The sequence below is a fragment of the Peromyscus californicus genome, unplaced genomic scaffold, assembly GCF_007827085.1.
Source record: "Peromyscus californicus insignis strain IS unplaced genomic scaffold, ASM782708v3 Scaffold_15__1_contigs__length_86483966, whole genome shotgun sequence".
NCBI lineage: Eukaryota > Metazoa > Chordata > Mammalia > Rodentia > Cricetidae > Peromyscus > Peromyscus californicus.
In genome coordinates, this window is record NW_026294447.1 from 38,181,920 (window position 1) to 38,204,771 (window position 22,852).

The 22,852-nt window shown below is 43.9% G+C and overlaps 1 protein-coding gene across 26 annotated transcripts in view; it reads left to right on the forward strand.

The window, feature by feature from the left end:
* The window catches only part of Nrxn3 (neurexin 3), a 1,637,399-nt gene that overhangs the window by 89,384 nt on the left and 1,525,163 nt on the right, over positions 1-22,852 (forward strand). For all 26 annotated transcript variants that reach the window (XM_052738656.1, XM_052738661.1, XM_052738645.1 and 23 more), the window contains exon 3: positions 14,089-14,106. In XM_052738656.1, the coding sequence (XP_052594616.1) occupies positions 14,089-14,106 (18 nt within the window). The remainder of the gene's footprint in view (positions 1-14,088; positions 14,107-22,852) is intronic.

Genomic DNA, 22,852 nt, shown 5'->3' on the forward strand with positions numbered 1-22,852 from the left:
GATGAAAGCAGCTAGGCAATGGAAGCTGCAGTGAATGTCATTTACTGCCAGCCCAGAGCATCTTCTTCCTCAAATAGCTACACAGCAAGACTCCCACCCACAGCCCAGAGATCAGCTGAACATTAGCCAAACATCTGCCCTTTCTTCCTGGTGTTCAAGTTCTAGCTCCTTCCCTGTCAGACCCTCCCACCTACCACAGGAGAAGAAATCAGCTGTTGCCCTGATCAGTCCAGACTCTCTAGCTATTGTTGCTAAGGACATTTGTATTTCAGAGTATTTAAAGAGTCCTTAGCTTGGGGATCATGTCTGAGGTGGGGGAGGAGGAAGGGGGAATCGGCTTCTTGGCCAAGAATAGTGCTTCCTGGGTTTGAAGCTAACATTTCCTGACTTAGAATGTTGTAGGCACTGTGAGTAGCTTTAGTGTTTCTCCCACATTTTATGGAGGGGGAGACTGACTCACAAAAGCCTCCCCAGTCTATCCTCCAACCAGCAGAACAAAGACAGTCACTACAGTGAAGCATCACCATTCTCCATAGAAACAAGAAAAAGAAGCACCGTGTAGTATGACTTTTGTGACACCATACTCAACTTTTTACAGTTTTGATACTGTGCTGTGTTTCTTTGGGGTGGTAAAATGCCTTTTCTCTTTAAGGATATGGGGTACCAGAAGTGTCAGGCATAAATATATATATATATATTTGTCTTTGTGGGTAAAATCAGAACTGATTAACCTCCGTTAGTTTCTGGAATTGCTTTATAATGCTTTGAGTGCTCTACAGGTAAACGGAAGTGGCTAGCTAAGAACCACAGCTGTACATGGCAGCTGCTTCCATGTATGTTCTTATCAGGAAGGGTGTATTTCTATACTTTCATTCCCCCTTTATTCTGAACTGTTATCAGAAAATAAAAACCTGTAGCTAGACGTGACTTCTGAAAGCACATAATTTATTTTTATTCAGCATTTATCAAGATGCTTTGATTGCGTAGTCCAATCCTGGGAGTTCTTTACCTTTATACCAGCATAGTCAGAATTAGATCGAGCCTAGAAAACATTTATCAAGGGGCCATTTTTCTGAAACAACCGAAGTAGGTCTCATGTAGTTCCTAAATCTATTTTTTCCAAGTTTAGATAAACCATTTCTTCTTATTACAGTTCAGTTTTACTTTACTGAATTATTTTTTAGCAAGATCAGTTTTGCTTCACATGTGTTCTATTACAAAGATTTGATTTATTGATCAGTTATTTGTGTGTGTGCCTATAGGATTTTATCTAGATAGCTTCCACCATTGGAATATTCTTTCATGGCCATTATTTCTATCATATTCAATTTTCTTGGGTCGAATTTGCAGGTCTACATTTTATCAAGAATGTTTGATTCCCCCCCCTTTTTTTTTTAGTAAATAACACATTTTGCCATGTGCATTTTTAGCTGCTGACAGTTCTATTTTGTGTTTTTCTTCTTTTCCCCCTGACAGGTGTGTGTGTATATATATATATACTTGTACTATGAAATTCAGTCTTTTCCTGATAGGTTCTCATCATACTTGAGGGATCAAAATATTGAGGCAGGTGACTCTTAAGGGTTAAGAAACCCACTGAAGGTCATATATAAAGTGAGAGCCATGCACTTCGAAGCCACCTCAGCATATATAGTCCCTTGTGTTTGATTTAAGAATGTAAAATTGGGATAATCTTGGGGGTATGCCTTCCTCTTAGTGTTCACTTCCAACTTCTCTTTGAGACTAACATAGTTCCTACCAATCCGACCTCCCTCAGAATTAGAATCTAGGGCCATAGTTCCAAGCCCCTTGGCTTTTCTCTACTTCCTGGTTAGACCTGCCTTAAGCCCTGTGTGCACTGGGGTGACATGATTTACAAACAAGCAGGACCTAAAAAGGAAAAATCCTCTGGTGGAAAATGAGGTCAGTGGCAGAGATGGGGAGGGGAGGGAGTCCAGGCCTTGCTGCTCTCCCAACCTTTCTGCCTCCTGGCCTGTAGCCATCAGGTCAGTAGCCTGTGGTGCTGTTGGGAAGCAACATCTGTGGGGGTGGGGAGGGGTGGCAGGGCAACGCCAGTGTTCTTAGGAGGAGGCCTCTAACATGAGAATGGTCTGTTTCCCGAGGGACTCCCCCTCTCTGAATGTATTTGTCTGGATTACTCTGAGGGGGATATTACTGTTGTCTAATAGTGGCCTCAGATTTATCAAAGGATTTGTTTGATTAATTCCAAAGCATCAGACAGCAGATAGATTAGAGTTCAGCTTGTGGGGAGGGCCCACATCCTCCATACTCTTCTAGTAAGAGGGAGGCTTTCCTTTCTTCTTGGGTGTCCTAACTGTCCAAGCTGTAGCTTTTAGGAACTCGCTGGGGGGCAGTTAAAAACACTGTCCGCTGATAAGATGCATGAGTAGGTGTCTATAGATACAAGTAATTCCCCAGTCTGTTCTGCTTCTTCTCTGTGAAAGCTCAGAGATTTGGCTACTTGCTTTCTTTTCCTGTTATGTTCCTACTATAGACTTTGTCCAGAGCCTAGGTCCATGCCCTAGAGCCTGGCTGTGGAACCAAGGATAAAGCAGTGAGCCAGGAGGCAGATGACCTGAATACTAGCTTAGATATGGAGACATGTAGACATTGTTTTGGGTTTGAGCTCTTTCCTCTTGGCCTCACAGTATCCTATGCCATGCTATGGCAATAATCGTATTTACTGTGCATGACTGGTTTATGGGCTGTTGTGGGTGCTTTCTGCAGTTAGACTTTAAACCTCAAGAGTACAAGTCTTGTATTGACTTTGTTCATCTGCTCCCACCCTTGCACATTACCCACTGTTGCTGGGGCATGGCTAATGTGCAAGGAACGTGTGTCAATGAAGCGAACTTGAAAACAAAAAGGATGAATCCCGGCATGTGGCTCACACCTATAATCCCAGCATTCAGGAGGTTGAGGCAGGAGGATTGCAGAAAATTTGAGGCTAGGCTGGGCTACAGAGTAAGACAGAACAAACAAATAAAACCCCAAGAAACAAAAAGGATGGATTTAATACATCCCAAGATTCTTCCACTTCGGAAATTCTGTTTTTCTTTTATTCACTCAGAAACAGAGCCCACTTGGTAGTATTGTTTTTAAACTACGTGTAATTATAGTACCACAGCTGTTGCAAGATAAAAAAAATGGTGATTAATAATGATGAGAACTCTTAAAAAGCATGTGATATTCCATGTAGAGACTTCCCCTCTTCTTGGAAGGAGGATGTCTGCCCGGCTCTCTGAGCTCTCTTGGGGAAGGCCTGTAAGAGCCCCTATTTTTATTGGGATAGGGACTTATTAGTAAACTTTGTCCAAGGGTGTCAGACCCTGTCTGTTAGGTCCAGAGCATCACAGCCTTTTGCTTGACAAAGAAGGTCAATAGGGGAGGAGCAGCCTTGCTCATTTTATGAAAACGAGAAAAACAAAACAAAACAGTGTATGGTGGGGTTGATAAGGAATAACAGAAGAGCTTGCTTGTTGGCTTCTTAAAGTACCAGGCCTCTGTGGACAGCATTCAGTCGAATGCTATCTCAAGGCAAAATTACCTTTTTAAGCCACTGGCAGACACTGCTAGTCAATCCTCATACTTCTTCTATCTTAAGTCTATGTGAAGTTTCAAACTCTTCCTTAACACATGATCTCAGGGTGTTATTAATCAAATAAAAGGGAAGTAATGCTTATTGAGCCATCCAGGTGGTTAGGCATTTTATATGTATGAGCCTCTTTTGACTTACTGGAAAACTCTGAAATGGATACTGTGATCAGGTCACAGAAGTTGAGTAGCCATCTGAACACATTGGCATTTGAGTTCAAACCTTCCTTTATATTCCATGTCTCCCAGGGAGTCTGACCCTCAGGGGTGTCAGATGACCAGTGGTCAGTTATAATAAAATGTTCTTAGAAAGGGCTTCTTTCTACTGAATTGTTGCTGTCTTTCCTCTAAGGGCTACTTTCATGTTTCTGTAGCAAGAGTTTGAACATGGTCTATCAACCCTAAATCCCCCATTAGCTTTAAGCACAATCATAGATGGCCTTGAACAGCCACCCTATGGGCTTCAAGTGCTGTCTTGGTTTGTTAGATTTGTTGCTAATGGCATGCAGGGTACCCTTTTCGAGTCTCTAGTGCCTAAGTTGGTGTGTGACATGCAGTAAATGGCCAGTGAGTGTTAGCTATCTCAAATTGAACCAGATACAATGTTCACACCGAGAACAAAGATGGGCTGTGGATGAAGGCTGGTGGTGAAGTTTAAGTCTGACAGCTGTTTTGAAAACCTCAAAGCCAGCCTTTCTCAAATTCACTCTGTGATAAGTAGGTGTTTTATTCCAGCAAGTGTCTAGTATTCCAAAAATACACATCACATATGGCCAGTAGGACAGTATCCTTTTTGGTGGTCACAGTGTAACAAGTGTGTATTCTTATAGGTGAACTTTTCTGAAGTTTTAGATACTTGATTACATTTTAAAAATTCAGTGCCTTCTAAATTTATTGGACCACAGATCCTATACCCCCTTTTTTTCCATCCCCAAGAAATTAGTGTTCACTCTTTGCTTGGTGCTATATTTTTATAAAATTCATTTTTGAATTTGTTACCCCAGCTTGCCTTCTTTCTCTGAAATATGGATCCCATGGTCACACCCTGTGGCAGATATCATGAATATTACAATACACACTATGCTTTGGAATATTTAATGACTATTAGTTATCTTCACCAGTTACCCACTGGTCATGGAAAAAAAAATCCATGTTAGGTTTCTGAAATTTGTCTCCTTGTCCCACAAGGCAGTTGAGTTGGGTGGTTAGGCTAGTGTAGGAAAGAATAATTAGGATGACATGCTGGAGGGAAAGGGCTTCAATTTCAGAGAAATGGAGTTGAAATCCAAGGAAGTTACACAGACTTAAGGAAGTGAACTTCCAAGTCTTGGTTTCCTTGGTGTGAAGTGGATTAACACTGGCTATTCTGATAAGGGTTAGTGAGGTCATACGAAGTCATACAGTCCTGCCTCAGGTGGTGAATGTGCAATACAGGAGGCCTTCTGTATTATAAGGGTACCTGCAGTTGTCTTCTGTGGGTGTACATTTTAAACTTTTCTTTAATGACCCCATTGTGTTTAAGGAGTTAACGAATCCTTTAGCATAGTGGCAAATAAAGAACTGATACTTGATTTGTATTTCTGGACTGAATAAATAAATGAATCACACCATACTTCGATGTTTATGAGGCACATCCACGTTTACAGTTTCATTCACACCTCACAGCAACCTGGTCATATAATGGTGTTCCTAGTCCCATTAATTATGGGTATGGAAAATGAGACTTACAGGGACTGAGTAGTCTAAGGTCACCTAGCTGACATGAGACTGGAGAACCAGGTGTCCAAAGCAGGTTTCTATAAGTGAAATGTCATTTCCACACACAATAAGAACTTCATCCTTTACGAAGGAGGGAATTACGACATATGTCACAACATGGGTGAACCTTGAGGGCATTGTGCTAAATGAAACAAAACAGTCACAGCAGGATGAGTACTGCAAGGGTCTACTTATATGAGGTCCCTAGAGAAGTCAAGTTTGTGGAGACGGGGAGTTTGGGTTTTGTAAGAAGATGTTGGACATGGATGGTGGTAAGATTTATATGCCATTATGAATGATGTAATGCATCTAAGTTATGTATTTAAAAATAGAGGCTGGGAATGTGGCTCAGTAGAACATCTTACTGATAATGGGTTCAGTACTGCAACAAAAACAGGCTAAGATGTTGGGTTTTATGTAGTACATATTTTACCACAACTTTTGAAAATTCGGAAAACAAAGCACCAGGGGCTTTGGTTTCAAACCCAAAGCCATCCCTGCCTTCCACCCCAGTGCCCCCTGAAGTAGAGCTCCAGGATACCTCTGTTCCACAGCTCTTCCGGGTACTCAATAACAAAGTCTATAGAACTCCCTCTGTTGAAACTCTGGGAGACCACCTGCTTCTTCTACAACAGTCTTCCAACTGGCATGAACTCCAAGAATGTAGAGTCTTTTCGGAGAGCCAGGGATTCTTGGAAAGAAGGCAGATCCCTCCCCTACCCCCCCGAAGGAATCACTGGGCTGAAGTAATACCGTAATTAAGATTGCCAGTGTGGATCAGTGCTTCCTGTGTGCAAGGAACCTTGCTCATTGCTTTGTACACACCAGCTCCTTATGAACTTTTCACCAGTCCTTCTAGGTAAGGGGACTGTTGCCACTTTTACATGGGGAAGTTAGGCTCAGAGAGGTTAGTTAACATGCCTGACTGAGCATGTGTGGAAGAGTCAAGATTTTCATCAGGGTCGACTTGAATCCAGAAGTTGCCATATACGTTCTCTGTGTTGCAGGAGATGGAAGAACTAAAGAAGCCTATGACTAGGGAGATGTCCATCACAGTGCTTGATGGATGTCTTTCCTATGCTGCGTTTTTCTCAGTCCTACAAAATGATGGGCATCTTCTCCTCTAGGTCAACACCTTTCTTGATTTCCTGCTGTTCCTTAAGATTCCTCTCTCTGGTGGGTCATATTGGAAATTTTTTGGGGGGAGGGCAACTCCTATTTCTTTCCTCAGGAAATTGGCATATGAGGCCTGGCCCTTGGAAGTGTCCACTGCATGTGACCTTCCCAAAGTCCCTGTCCTATTGCTTTGGGGAGACTGCTGCAGCTGTCCCCCTTATGGCTTAAGGTTGGAAAGTGTTATTCTGCTAGAGATGTCTTCGGCCTGAAGGCTTAAACAGGTCAATAGAAGCTCAATGTGTCACTTTCAGTGTACCAGGAATGTGTCAACGAGCCAGCAGAGACATTAGTCATTCCAATCAGTGTTTCCTGAATGTTTACTATGTGCCTGGCTTTGCGCTAAACACTTTATATGGATCATCTCACTTCATCCTCACAACAGTCATATAAATTAGGGACAGTCAGTTCTGATATAATGCTTGTTTTGAAAATGCAAATTTGTTCCAATGCAATTGATGTATTAGGGAACGATGTGAGCATAGTAATTTTCTTCTGATTATACATGATTTTGTTCAGGAGAAGCACTAGGTGTTGTTAGCTGAACTGAGCTCAGCAAACAAGCTTCAAGTGAACCCCCAAAACATGCTCACCTCAAACCTGAGCCAGTGACTTTATCTCCCATGTGTGGATATGAGTCCCCTCTCATATCTGATGTTACAACTTCCTACGCAGTTGCAGGCGACTCTGTTTCTACCACTGCTCAAACTCTACTTTTAAGTGTTCTGCATCTATTGTCTTCTTACATATTTCTTAACAATGCATGAAACTGGTTCTTACTTTTTATTATGTACACTAATTTTGGTTATTGTGCCCTAAGTCTAGCTCCTGTGAGCCTGTGGATTTTACTTGTGTGACAGAGGAATGCAAAGATGGTTCTAGCAACCCTGGCTGTGCTATTCCTATTTCCATATAGTAGAAAAAGAAGTTGGAACCAAGAAATTTGCCAAAGCGATTTTCAATAAGTAGCAAAGTCATGACTTGAACAGACTGCCTTACCTCTATATTTACACTCAGAATCTCGAAGGCCTCAACAGGGGGCTGTTTGTGTTGGTCTTTGTCTGCATAACATGTTGAATGACTCTTGTCAGCCAAACTCTCATTCTTCAAACCAGGGTTCCTACGAGTGCATAAAGGCCCCTGAAGGTGTGTGGGTAGAGCAGTGATCTGGATCATAAAGGTGCCCTTTTGGGTCCTTACTGTTTTTTTTTCCCTGCACCCCTGTTTTTTTTTTCCCTGCACCCCACACTATTGTTGCCTCTCAGGTTGTCTGACACCCATTTGCCACTGCTTGCTGCTTTGTCTTGAGATCTAGAGTTACTATCATCACAGAACAAAATCATGCAACACCGGAGCTGGAGGTTCAATAATAGATAAACGGGCTCTCATTTCCAGGATGAAGTTCACTATAAGGCCCGCTCTTTTGTATTTGGGGAGTCCCGATAAAGCTCAGCCTGCAAGAGCTTCCTTGCTGCTGGAAGATCACTTTAGGACTTAGCTGAAAGAAATATTTCCATGTATGTGTGTTCTTGGAGAAAGAATAAGCTTAAGGTTGTCCCTTCTCAAGACTAGGGGATGAGCTATGCCATTGGGGAGGTGTGATCTTTGATTTTCTTCCTGATAGGTGGCCTGACATAATGCTCAACAGAAGGCCACCAGTTGTCTGCTTTGATGTTTGAGGGCCTGTGAAAGAACGTACGTAGAAGCTGAACCTCCAGCACCATGAAGGCCCTGTTGTACATTTGTAGGGGATGCCCAGTCCTTGGAAGTCTGCACCTCTGCAGACAGTTTCTCCTTGGCAACTTCTTAAAAAACAACAACAACAACAACAACTGTGTATGTGTATGTGTGTCACACTGGGTGTTGTCCTTCAGGATCTATCCACTTTGCGTTGTGAGACAGGGTGTCCTACTGGGAACTAAGACTTGTCAGTTAGTCTAGACTGGTTGACCAGTAAACTCTAAGAATCTGTTACCATGCCTGGCTTTTTGCATGGATCCTGGGAGTCCAACTCTAGTACTCACGCTGGCATGGCAAGCACTTTACCTATGAAATTTTCCCCTCCGTCCCTTGGCCACTTCTTAACAATAGAGCACACGTAACAGTGGACTGGTCTGCTTTTGGAGAATGGCTCTTCGGAAGAGATCCATGTGGATTTTGGTAATTGGGCAAGAACTTCTGGATGTTCTATGAGGCCTGGGCAGGTGGATCATGGCTTCAGTAGTAACAGGGGGTTCCAGGACTAGGGCTCTAGTAGTTCACATCAGGTTGAGTTTATCTGCTTCCCCTGCCCTGTCTGATGCCTACATACCTGTGAATTGACCAGTACTTTTACCTCATTTGTATCTTCCTGGGCCAATTGTTTTTTAAATGAAATGGTACATCTAAAGCACATGGCACAGTGCCCAGCACACCATAAATGCTGTATACACGTGAACTTTATGATGTGTAGTGTTGCTTTTTATCTCATTTTCTTCTTGTAGGCACCTTCTTTTGGAGATAATGCTGCCAGCATGGTTAATGGCACAGAGGGGAGTCAATGGCCAAAATGCCAGGATCTAGGATCTGGTTCTATAGACTGTTGACTTAGGGCTCATAACTTAGTTACCTAAGCTTTCTGTCTATCTCCCTCTTAGCTGAGTGTGACAATAACTCCTACTTCTTAGGGTAGTTGTTGTAAAGTGACTGACACATAGAGACCCTCAGTCAGTATTAACTGGTAATCTAATTTCCTTCATGCAGGGAAAGATAAGCATTTTGTATATATTACCAGAAATCCTTTCTGAGGCCACATGGCAAGAAAACCAGGCTGGGATGGAGCCACAGGTGTATCTAGCTCTTGTCTTGATGTTCCTATTTCTGAAGCTAGTATCCCCAGTGCTTCCTCTGCTAGTGCCTGGAGTCCATGTGTGGGGAAGCAGCCTTGGTCAGCAGAACCGACCCATTGAAACACACACATAAATAGTGTGTATTATTTTTTCTTGTGTTTGTATAGGTGTGTATGGTGTGTGTGCCTATATATGTATATATGTGAGCACGTCTTTGGAGGTCAGGGGACAACTTCAGTGTTGATCCTTGCTTTCAACCTTATTTGAGGCAGGGTTACCTTGCTGTTTCCTTCAGCATATGGCAGGCTAGCTGACCTGCAAGCTTCCGGGGACTCTCCTGTCTTTGCCGTCCATCTCATCTTAGGAGCACTGGGATTGCTGAGACGTGTTGCAGGTGCTTGACTTTTTACATGGGTTCTGGGGATTTGAACTCAGGTCCTCACCCTTGTGATGTAAGTACTTCCCCTGCTAAGCAATCTCCTTTGCTTTGTATGGGTTCTTAGGTGAATAAAAAGTGGGGGCGCATTGTAGAAGCAAGGGCCATTGACAACCAGATGAAACAATGTGCTCACCAGTGCCAGCCCTTGCTCAGCCACCCCCTGCTGTTTTATTTTCTCCCACTGCTGGGCCTGTAGTTTTCCAGAGTGCCACTGCATTTGAATCTATATTCTATTTTCTCTCCTAGAAAATAGGTCAGACTCAGGCAGAGTTCACCAGGTGGTGTCCCCTAAGGTTTGACTGTCCTTCAGGAGTCTGGCTGTGCATCCTACCTACTCCATGCTTTCCAAACCTCCTCTAGGGATGTGAGGGGCTATGGAAGAAGAAAGTAGGGGCATTTTGGACTCTTGGCTCTTAATATGATCTAGTCCAAATGAAGGGTGAGGGAGCTTCTCCAGGGAGAGTCACATCTGCAAATGTAGCAGTGGTAGGTGGAGGGTCTTTTCTTAGAGCCTCCCTCCCCCAACAAACTGCTTCCTTGGAACTTGTGGCTGAAGCGGTTGCTGGATATGTTATCAGCATCCGTGACTGCAGGTGGGAATGCCCTGATTTACTTCTCCCCTGCTTGTGATGCTGAAGAAGGCGGGTGGTGGTGGGGTTCAAATCCTTTTCTTCTTTTGCATCCCCTGGTTGGAGTTGGGAAGTCCTGGGAGGGGGGGGGGCTTCAGACCAGGTCAGGAATAGTTTCCCTCAGGGTTTGTTCAGCCTTGAGTGCTTCCTGAGCATCTGTGACCTGCTGAGGACTGCAGGTTAAGGGAGCCAGTCCTCAGACCCCTTGTCCTCTCAGTAGAAATAACCATCAGAGTGGGTCATCCCTGCAGCCTTTTCAAATGCTGTTTTCTTGCCTGGACAGTCTTCATCAAGGATATGGTGAGACTCACCTTCTTCAGGTATCAGCCCAAATAGAACATTATTTCCTCTGAGATACTTCTTTAGCCATGTTTTCCGACATAGGGAATCCTGCTGCCATTTACCTTGTCTCTTCTTTCTTCATGGTACTAATCATGATGTCATGTCACATTATACATGTGTGTTTGTATTGCTCGTGTCTCCCGTTTAAAACCCAAGGGTATTGCCTGTTTCATTCACTCGTTGCTTGTATCTTCCATGTAGAAAATGTGGTGTGGCCTACAATGGGCACTCAGCTAATATGTATTGAATGTGAATACAGGATTTCCGTGGATACAGCTCACTAAGATAGATACTATGGGGATCTCTGTTTGTAGAAGAGGAAATTGAGGCTCAGAAATGCTGAGGCAATTGCCTGTGGATAGAAGGCAGAGCTGGGATTTGATTGTAGGCCACTAACCTTCCCCTATCCTACGAGAAGTCTTGTTTCCTCTTGTGTTGCCCTCATTATCAAGTAGGGAGGCAGTGTGTATATGGTGATGGAGATGGAAGCTAGTGCTATTTCCTAATAGTTCAGTGAAATTCCCTCGGAAGACTCTGATGGGTTGGGCCTGGGTCACATGTATGTTATTGGGTGAATTATGGGTCAAGAAGATAGAATATTCCCACGATCTGAGAGGAATCACAGGACTGCTATTAGAGCAGAGGTAAGATTAGGGGTCATCTTTACCAATCACATGGATTCAAGGTGGAGACGGGAGTTCCCTAGAAGACAGCTAGGGGTTGTCATAAGAGGGACAACATAGATGTAGCCATGTTTCTCACTCTCTTCCAGTAGATATCCTCCCGCCTCCACCCATAGTCCCAGGGGACCCCCTTCTCATCTCCTGCCTCTACCACTTTTATTTTTATTTTTTTGGACAAAGGGCTTTTAAGGCTGTTATTGTTGCCCTTCTGTGACGAGAAGATGTACTGTATTTTTATGTATAGAATTACAACTGCACTGAGTTGAGGTATGAGGGGGTAAAACAGAATAAATGATCATGGAATTTGTTTCAACCTCTGTTCCCACTCACACCAGGCTCCAACCCCTTCTCACCTTACTTGGCACTGATGAGTGGGGTGAGGGATGGGGTGGGGGTGGGGTTGGAGCTTTCATCCTGGTTCATAAGTACAAGCACTGGACCTGAGTCACAGGCTTGCTTCCTATGGTCTCCTGATGTTTCCAGTGAACCATCTGGTCCATAAATGTTGGTAATTCCGTCTGTGGTGATTCAAAAGGATAACCATCAAAGCCGCTGCCATTTATACAGTGTTTGCTTCATACTAAGTGCTTTGCAAGCATTTAAGTCTCCCAACACCCCCATGGGGGAGGCTCTGTTCCCGTTTTTATAGCTGAGGAAGATGAATTAGAGAGAAGCTCGGGGATTGGCCTAAGGCTGCAGAGCAGGCTGGGATGTGAGCTCACACCTGTCTGTCTCCAAGTCCAGGATTGTAATCACAGTGCCGAAGTGGCTAACTAACAGACATGTGAAGACCATTGGGGTTCCAAGGGATCCTGTCTCACTGGTTCTTGGAGCCCTTGAAGACTGTGTATGAACAACAGTGTTGACATTCTCACCACAGATATCCTGTTTAATGAAGGGGTATTTTAATGAGACCACTATTCTCGGCAATCCATCAGTCACAGTTAGTGGCGCCACTTAGTTATTCATGCAGCATCCTTTTCCTACCCACCTCTTCTATTTTACCTCTTTTCTTCCTCTCTCCCCCTCATCACTCCACCCCTAACTCTAACTTATCAGAAAACCTGAAAGGGGGCATGGCTAAGGAATGATTCAGAGTTCTCTAGGCGTGTCTTTGTGCATATATAGCTTCCAGAGATTGCAAGGCACAGGCTGGGTGAATCCTCAGCTGTTGCTCTGACTATGTCCCTCCCAGATGCCGGGGCACAGCTCAGTCTGGTGAGAGCCTGGGTTTTTCTGGAGTAAAAGCCCCAAGGATGTACTGTACAAATCTGATTGCAGGTGTTTCATTATTGACACGGAGAGCGTTACCTGTCTTGCCCTGGCAGAAGGTTAAGGCCACAGAGGATTAGTGGTGATCTACTCATGGGGTAACTGGGGGATTCCTATCCATCTTTCCTGTGGCTTAAGGGTATTCCTTTAGCCTACAAATTAAACTGATCCTGTATGTCTTGAGAGATCTGGGCTTCAGTTGAATGAATGTTGAACTTGATAGGACTCAGAGATGGAAGATTATTTTCTGAGTTCTGTCTCTGAACTGGCTGTGCAGACCTGGAATAATCTACCAGTACCTTTACTTTCCATCCTAACGCAACAACAACAGCAACAACAACAACAACAAACCAATAACAAACTAGATAAGCCTAAGGTCTTCCCAGATCCACTATCCAGTGATTCTAAGTGCACCCATTCAGAATTTCCTGATGGTCAGTGGCTTCCAAGTCAGCCTCTGTTTGCCTTGGCTGTAGATAATGCTGCTAAACTGGGTTTCTAACAGCCCCTCAGGCCATTTTCACTTAGGTTTCCCCTGTACAATTCTATTTCACAGCTGAGGGTGGGAGGATGACGGGGACATCCCATTTTTGATGAAGATGATGGGAGTGGACTGTTCTGTGTGTTTTAAAAGTTCATTGGCTTAATTCATGTGTCATTCTTTCCAGGGCTCTGTGTTCGATTGCGGCTGACAAAAGTGATTTGCACCAGGTCATTCTTGTCATTAGTGGTGGGGTGAGAAGCAGGGAAACAGAGTTTCAATTTCTACGGCGAATATTTGGTTCACACACAATCTCACACACACGTTGTAGTCTGTGATGAAGAATGGTCACTGCGTTCTATCATCCTCTGTCCTTCTGCCCTCCATGCTAACGAATGCTGCAGCTTGCTCTTAATGCTGATGTCTCTTTTTCTTTCTTCCTCAAGGGAGTGGTTAATTCGTTTTCCTCTCTGCTGGGAAACCTCGCTTGACTCTGCGTCCAGTGTTTGGTATCTGGAAAAGAGGAGGATTTGCGTGGGTGTCAGTGTGCAGAAACCAATCAGAATATTTTAACCAATATTCTTATAGGATTCTAGGTTGCTTGGCTCTCTGGAGCCCTATCTGATTCCAGGATGATGTCTTTCCGGACAGATGCGGGGCTTACCTCTTTTGCTACATGCACAGTGAAAAGGGAGCTTGGTTTCCTTGGCTTGCATGGGTGGTTTTTGGGTGAAGGTAGAAATGTGGGGGCTTGCATGACCTTCGTACTCATGCAAGAACACATGGTATTGTGTGTGGGTGCACTTCTAATGCTCTTCTTCGTTTCTCTCTCCTCTCCTTTTCCTCTGCTTTGAAATTGCTGCCACAGATGTCAGTCAAGGTCCAGGTGAGTCTTTGTTCGCACAGCTGCTGTGGGAATTTGCCTTCTGCCAGACTGTGCATGGTTTGATTCTGAGTGACCCCCTTTCCCAGGGATTAAAAAATCTTAGTATGTTGCATTTTCACTGATTTTTGGTTTAGAAGAAGAAATGCCTTGAAGTAAGGGTTTTTGCTGGCTTTGAAGAACTATTTTAAAACCAATGGAATGTGTTTCCCTGGCTTAAGTGATTGCTTCCTTATGAATTCTGTGTGAATCAAAGAAGTGGAAAATTAACATTTTTGGAAAATATTTTTAAAATGATTTTAGCTGTGTGCTATCCAATGCAATGAATACTTTTGCCTTGTTTTATAGTTATAACTTACTGTGGTTAAAAGCTGACAATATGACCTATTCAACCCAGAAATTATATGGGTAAGGGAAGGTTTCTTTCTTCTAAGAAATTGCTATTTTCTACAATGACATTGATAATACTCTATTTATTAACCAGTTATGCAAGTAATACATGTTCACTATAAAAAAAACAAAAAGAAGATTTGATTGGATTTTGCGATTAGAAACATAGAAGGCCCATCTTCATGATAATTGTACACTTCTATTGAAAGTGCATGCTCACCCAGAGTCCTACTTTTAAGCTGTGTGTGTGTGTGTGTGTGTGTGTGTGTGTGTGTGTGGGCATATACATATATGTGAATATATAAGACCATAATAAAGGACCTAATCATTCATCGGTATGAAATGTGAGGTGATTTAGAATATTTTAACATCTGTTCTAAACTAGCTAGAACTTTGAGTTAAGAAGAACAGTTACAGACAGGAAGGGAGAGCCTTTTCAATATCTTCAGGTTCACTTACTTAGTCCTTTTAGTATTTTATCCTTAGAGAACAAATAAGATAAGTATTGTTAAATACCATTCAGAGTACGTGAAATTTAGGGTCTGACAGGTTAAGTAGTCTTGCCAAAGGTCATAGAACTCCTCAATAGTAGTAACTGAACTCTAAGGCCAATTCACACTTTAATGTTATATGCTGGGATCATCACTGAAACTTCCCAGTGACTGAAGATCTTGTAAGTATTTCCTAATGGTATGGTTGCCCACTTGTTTGTTTTTGCTTAGAGGTCATGTGACCTTTCCTTTACTGTCATCTCTTTCTCCAAATGAGTATGTCCTCTCTTGGTTTTGAATACCTAAAATAATCACACATACTTTGGCAGGGTCCTTCTGATCATTGTTATAAATGGGATTACACATTGTAAGAGCACAATATAGTTATTCTCGTCAAATACAGAGGAGGTTTCTGTTGTTGTTGTTATTTTTCTGCCTAGCCTTCATCTCTATTTGAAACACGGCATGGACAACACTTCCCACAAAGATACCACCAGGGCTGGAGTCGCTGCTTACTCACTGGGTAATGTGCTTGTTGTGCGAACATGAGGACCTGAGTTATAATCCCAGAACCAATAATTTTTTTAAAAAAAATCTTGGTGCAGGGATGTACTTGGTGACCTTAGCACTGGAGAGGTTAAGACTTTGGAAACATCAGCCTTGCTTTCTTGGTTGGTTCCAGGCCAGTAAGATGCCCTATATTAAAATAAATAAATAAATAAAAGGACATCTCAAAGAATGACACCCAAACATGTCTTTTGGCCCCCATACATATGCACACATGTGGACATGCACTTGCATGCATGTGAACACATACATACATACATAACATTAGATCCGTTCTTTCCATTTAAAGTGATTTTAGTTCAATCATTCACTCAACAAATATGTACTATCAGGTAGTGGGGATGAAATGATAAACCAAACAGAAGACAATCACTGGTTTCATGTGTTTTTATTCTAAATGGAGGCAGGTACATGGATGCACATACATCTGCATAGGTGCATAGATGCATGTATACACAGTACATGCATGTATTAATATGTATTGTAGCATGTGGTGACTGCTAAATGGTATGGAGAAAGTGGAATATTGTAAAGCAGAAATCACTAATTTATAGAGAGTGGACAGAGGAAGCCTCTCTGGTAGCAGGCTACTTAATCCAAGGAAGTAAGGGACTGAGATCAACACCTCAGGTCTTGTTCGCAAGCTGACTGATGGCACAGATGTTTCCAAAGGTGGTCCATAGTCGTCCTGATGAGGAATGAATGGGGTTGAATCTCAGCCTGCATTTCTCTCCTCCAGCCTGTGTCCAGGGGGGAACCCTTTTTCTGATTCTCACAAGGTCACCGCATTGGTCCTGTGTGGAAGAGAATGATAGAGGGGACCAGAGGCCTTCCTCGATCTCTTCAAAGGGGTGGAGGCCTATGGCTGCCCCTTCTTTAGATAATAGCAACTGTTAATGCTCTCCTTCCCTGACACATCTCTATTTAATGACCATTATCTCATTTTATTTTCTTAATAACTTCTGAGGTATGTGGCCTGAGCCCCATTTTATTGCCGATTAAGTGGGGGTCCAGTGAGGTTAAGTGATGTGCTATACTCACCCAGTTATTGAATAGCAGGGCCAGGAGGGGATTCTAGCCTAAGCTTAAATTTTTTGACCTTCACTTTGCCCTTAAAGTGTCTAGGGATGATTGCCAATCCTGTCACTCCTCTGGCTCCTTTATTTTGTTGTGGTTTCTAAGCCTGAGGATTTCTAAGCCTTTGGTTTAGATCCTTCAGTTGTGGCCATGGATGTGGCAGGAGCTGGCTTGTGCAGGCCAGGCCTGCTGGAGGTTAGTGGGTAGCCTTCCACCCTCTCTCAGCTCCTGGCCAGGCAATCTGGTGGCTCTGACACCCAAGGCCTTTAGTGGCTCTCTGATTCTTTTTTTCTTCCCCCTAGGAAGACATATTGGGTATTTTATGAGCTAATGTAACTGTTTACCCAGAGGCCGCTAGAAGACTATAAAAGGAATGATTGATTAATTGGTGAATTTTACATGCTGAGCACATTGGTTAGAAATAATCCTACTGTAAAATGTAGTTTGAGATAGGACTTGTGTGCAAAACCTTTCCCAGAATTCCAGAAACAGGCTGGGGACCCTTGACAGTATGTCCTGGAGACCTGGGTCAAAAGAGCAGGAAAGTTCCACTGGACTGCAACATGGGGTAAGTTCAAAGCCCCTCACCCTAGGCTAGGCAAAGGGATTCAGGATAATAAAAGCAACAGCAAGCATTTCTAGTACCACCTGCAGATCTTGGGAAGATGACTGAGCTGTCTCCTGCCATCTTTATGTTAACTCATCTGAGTGGGCATTACTGCGTGCATTACTGTGTGTATTACTGTGTGCACTGCAAATGAGAAGCCTCTGGGAGCTCCAGTAATAGGCCAATGGTCACCTCCTGGCAGTGACTAGACCAGAACCTTAGAATTCAGATGCCACCAGAGTCTATGCTCTCGTTCTTCTGAAGCCCACACTTTCATAGTGGTCCTATGAGCCAGCATCATCTCTTACTTGTGTTGGTACTACTGTATCCATGCATCGTACATAGCACATAGAACCTACATAGCACACAGAACCTACTAAGTGTTTATTGGACAGAAGGAGTGACCATAAACATAGGGGCAATCTGACTCTATAGGGTCCTAGACACAGTAGAAGCTTGAGGGTGTATTGCTCAAGGAGCACAGACATTATAGCTAAGGAAAACTGAAACCCCAAAAGGGAAAGGATCCCTCCAAAGATATATACCCCTTGTAGTTTCTGGAAGGGATCCTGTCAGGTCTTTTCATCCACTTTTGCTCACTGGGATTTATCACTGGTCTCCTTGGATAGCTTGTCGGTAGGCGGTGCCATCCCTGCTCTTCCCTCAACCTTCTCCCCATTTCTGAATGTTCCAGAACTCTCTGCAAAGATAGGGGGGAAGCACTTGGAATGTAAAGAGAGGGGACAGTAGTAGAAAGAACCCTCCTTTCTACACCCCTCTCTTGGCATCCCTCACTCCTGCCTAAGGGCTATTTATGATGCTCTCTGTCAGCCTCTCCCCTCAGAACGGATAATTTCTCAGGCTCTGTCTGCTGATTAGAGCTGGAATTTAAATGAATAACTGTGACCTTGTGGATGTGCCCTAGTTATTCACAGGCCCAGTGAGGAAATAGGCCTCTTGCTCTGTCCATCAGGACTCAGGCAAGCGCAGAAGGAGGGGCTGCTGTCTGCAGGGGCCCCTCAGAAGCCTAGTCTCCCGCTTCCAAAAGAACTAATAGTGGAGCTTGTGGCTTCCGTTGTCTGCTGACCCTTGACCTCTGCCCCTCATTGTCTTTCAACTTCAGTGTAAGTCAGCCAGGGGACCTAGTTATCTGTCCCAAGCATTGCCTTGTCTCCAGGGAGTCGCTCAGTCCAGGCGAGGGATGCTGATGTGAACCTGTGGTCAGGAGACAGCATCTAACATGTGTGACTCAGGCCCGAGGCCACCAAGGGGATGCTGCAGAAGGCCCATGTGTGGCAGCAGGACCAGCAGTACCAGCATTTTTAAGAGCTCAGTATAAAAGCAGATGCTCAGGGCCCACCTAGATATGTTAAGGCAAAACCATCATTTTATCAAAGGCCCAAAGTGCCAATGAATTAACCTTTGACAAACACTGGCCTTGGATTTCCAGTCTCTCTTCCCTTTGGGAGCACTGGGGTTGTCTGCACTGAGGAAGTTGTGGTCCACCTTGCTGAAGCCTCCTCGGTCCTTACCTCTCCTGCTGCACGCTGCATGGACCACCTGCTTGATTTTGTTCATAGGAGGAGCAGGATAGAGGAGATTAGGGATGGGAAAGAATGAGCATCCATCCACCACCAAGTGATCTCTATGGACCACTTTTCAGGTGTGTTCTTGAACAGCAGCTTAGGTACTGCAGGGGAGACATCATGGGCTGGAGTGAGTTTGGCAAATGTCAAGGAAGGACCTTGACATGTCTCAGTGGTGAAGGACAACCAAAAGAATAATTGGCAACACACAAACTTTGTGAAGTTTGGCTTTTACTGTTCATAAAGTTTTTATCTGAACACAGCTCTGCTCACTCCCCTCCTACTGTCTGGGTTGCTTGTGAGCTACAAAGCATGAACCGAGGAAACCTAATATACCGTCTGGCCCTTTAAGGAAAGGCTTGGCTACCCTGGGTTACATAAAGCCCCAGACTTTGAGCCAGATGCTGGGGCTGACCCCTTGATTCTACTAAAGCAATCTGACCTGTTCACATTACTTTACCTTTGTGGGTTCTACTTTCTGTGTCTGTAAAATGGGGAGAATGAGGACGTTTAGCTCAGGGGGCTACTTTAAAGACAGAGCTCCACATGAACTCTTTAGAACATGGATACATAGTAAGCAATGTGCAACAGCCGCTGTACTAAGTCTTGTTTGATCCTTGTAATAAAAGTTTCTGTTTCATAGATGAACGTTTACAAAGGCTAAAAAACCCAAACTCAAGTAAACGTCGTCTTTTCCATTGTCTTTTTAATGTCCAGAGCTATGCTCCCTGTGTCTGATGTACACCCTCTCCACGCATATACCATATGCCCCCATCCCCTGCTACACCCCTCTCTTTTGGGTCATGCATCTAGTCTAGAGGTGTCTTTACATCCTGTGTATGGCCATCAAGACTGCCTTAGGATCACAGTAAACGGGGACAAGGGGACTCGTGTGTCAGGCCTCCACCGCTGTACAGAAGAACCCTAGGCTCCAAGACACTGTGCCCTTTCTCGAGGTCAGAAAGAGATATGGTAGACTCCAAGATTAAATCACGTCTAAGGTTCCCTCTGCACAGTTCCTGCTTTATCCAGGATTTTGTACACTTGGCTAAGAGTGTAGCCTTCCAGGGTAGCAGGTTTCTTCCCTTTAATGTGAAGGATTTGAGTCAGCGGAGCTTTTAGGCTCTGTCCATTGTGGTCTGCTTATGACCAGACCATCTGATTGCGATACTGTGGAACTAAAAGAATGTCTTCCTGTCACTAAGACTAACAGTTCATGTCTTCAGCACTACCGGGAGCTAGTTTTGTCTCTTTTTTCCTATTCTTTTGGATAGTAGTTCCACTTGATTTTTCTCTTATTACCTCACTAGGAAAAACGCTTGGCATTTATTGAGCTTATATTTTGAGCCAAGCACTGAAATGCTAAGTTTTGCATATATTATTTCATTCTTTAGACACCCCCATAAGGTAGATGCTGTTACTGGGTGTATGTTACCTATGGACAAACTGACTCAAGTTCGTTAAGCCACCGCTGACAGTACATTCAAAGTTGGCAGAACACATTATAAGCTCTGATCTCTATGGTCCTGGAGACATCTTGAAGGGAATTCCATCAAAGCATACCTGCCACCAAGTTCACCCCTGCTTATTACCGTGTGTTCCTAGCTTAGAAGGGTTCCAGTACTTGGCAGACACACTATAAATGCTTCCTGAGTGGATGGAGAATGTGTACAACTCAGCCCACAGTTTTGCCCCATGATTTTATGGAAGTTGGCTTTTTATAGGGAGTCACCGTAAGACAGGTAGTAATTGAATCATTTTTTATTCAGTGCTCTTCTTAGACCCAGCTTGGTGGGAGATCCAGGTTACAGAGAAATCCACCTCTGCTATGTGTAATTGGATTGGAAGGGGGCCTTTGGATGGGCCAACACTGCTTAATTTCTAATCAGTTGCCCAGTACAGGCCTTGGAAGACTCTCTTGGCTCCCATAGCTGTATGAGATGAGTAAGGTACTAAGACTGCCTTCCTCTTTGGCTATATCAAAATCGTGGCTTGATGCTTTCTCTCTAAGGACTTTTAAAATCTTTTCCTTTATTGCCTTAGAAAGGAAGATCCATGCTGGTAGTTGTGGAACATGCCTGTAATCCCAAACCTAAGGAGGTTGAGGCAGGAGGATCATGAGATCATAGCTAGCCTGGCCTACATAAGTCTGAGGTCATACTATACCCTATATCAAGACTCTGTCAAAGGGAGGAAAGAAAAAAGAAAGGAAGGAAAAAATGGAAGAGAAAGAAGAGAAAAGGGAGGGAGATTAAAAAGGCACACCACACCACCACACCCACTGGATGATTTTTTTAGTCACATTTCATTTTATCATTTCTGGAAGACAAGATGAGAATTAGAGAAATATCCTATAGCTTACCATGGTCTGAGCTCATCAGATACGCTTGGGGATGCTTCTTTGTTACTTCAATGACGAGAGGCACCAGAGGCATTTGGTAGTAAAGGACAATGAGTCCCAAGCATCCTGGGGTATATGGGAAAACCCATGCAGAGATTTGTGCTACTCAGAACACCATTGATGAGAATAGCATAGAACAGTTATTCTCAGGAGAAATGAGGCTATAGAACATCCACCTCACCCAGCTAAGTCACACAGCCTGTTTGTGGAGACCTCATCAGGCTTTAGACCAGCTATGGAGGTCTCATAAGGACATAGGCTGTGCTGGCCAGATTGCTGGGCCAGGCCTCAGGAGGGGTGGGAGATGGAATGTAGCCCAGAGTCCAGGACAGTGAGTTCCCTTGTGGAGCAGTTTTGCTGACTGTGAGCACAAATGGAAGAATCTGAGGATACAGTGGGCAGGGGTCCACTCCTGCTGCCAGCTTATTAGATAAATGATTTTGGGCCTGGCTAGGTACTGCACACATATAATTCAGAGTGCTCGGGGGTGGGGGGGTGGGGGGGGTGGGTATGTGCTGTGGCAAGAACATTGCCAGTTCAAGGCCAGCCTGAGCTGTGTAGTAAGATGTCTCAAATCCATCCGTCAGTCAATCAAAATGTTGGTGAGACATGGGAGGGGTCAGAGAGGTGCCCTGAATAGATCTAAACAGTGACACACATTATAGGTTTTCAAGTCCTTACTATGGGCTTTGAATTGTGCCGTGTGCTTTTTTACATGTTGCTGCATGTGATCATCACAGTGTTCCTGGGGGCATGTTTTATAGGTGAGAGGTAGAAAATTTAGAAAGAGGCATAAAAAAGTTAACTTGCCCCACACCTCAGGATTTGAGTTAGAGCTGGGACTTGAGTTACACTTCGGATTACAGAGAGCAGAAGTTTGCAAAGCACCAAGATGGCTTGGAGAGTTAATAAAGGAGAGCCAGCCTCATTACAGAAAGAGTTCTCCCAGGTGAGTCTGATAAGGCCAAAGTTAGGGAACTGCTGCTTGGAAGAAAGTCATGTGGATGATAAGGGGTGTGGAGCTTTACTCATAAGCTTATAAGCACATGGATGTTAGAGGAAGGAGGGAGGTAGAAAGAGCAAATGAATGGCCCCCTTTGTGTTCCTCCAATAGCATTTAGGACATCAGGAGATATAGCTACCATCCTTACAATTTAGCCAGCTTCCCCTTTCCCCCTGGGCCCCCATGGGCTCCTGTAGTGTAGGGAATGTTGCATTCTTTGGGGATAGAGACTTCTCTGTGATACATGCCCACTGCCTGCCACACAATCTTGTTAGAATCAGTTTGTTTTGGATGGAAGGGACCCGGTGGGTCACTAAGACTCTGGAGCAAAGTTTTAAATCCTTTGTGTAAAATTTTATTCAGACTTACTTTGAACCCCTTTGGCAATGTGCAGCTCATTGATCCCTTGGTCTTTTCATTCTGTTCCAGCAGGGCAGAATATTTGAGAGCTCTTTCTTATCCCCACTTGCTACAGCGTTCCACACCTGTGTGACTTCCAGCCCTTGGAGACCCATGGAACAGATCTAATTACACTCCGAGTGTTTGAAGTCAAGGCTTTTGTCTTTGAGGAGTTTCTTTTCTAAGGACTAAAACATCTCCAGCTTCTTTGGCCATTCTCATCTAAGG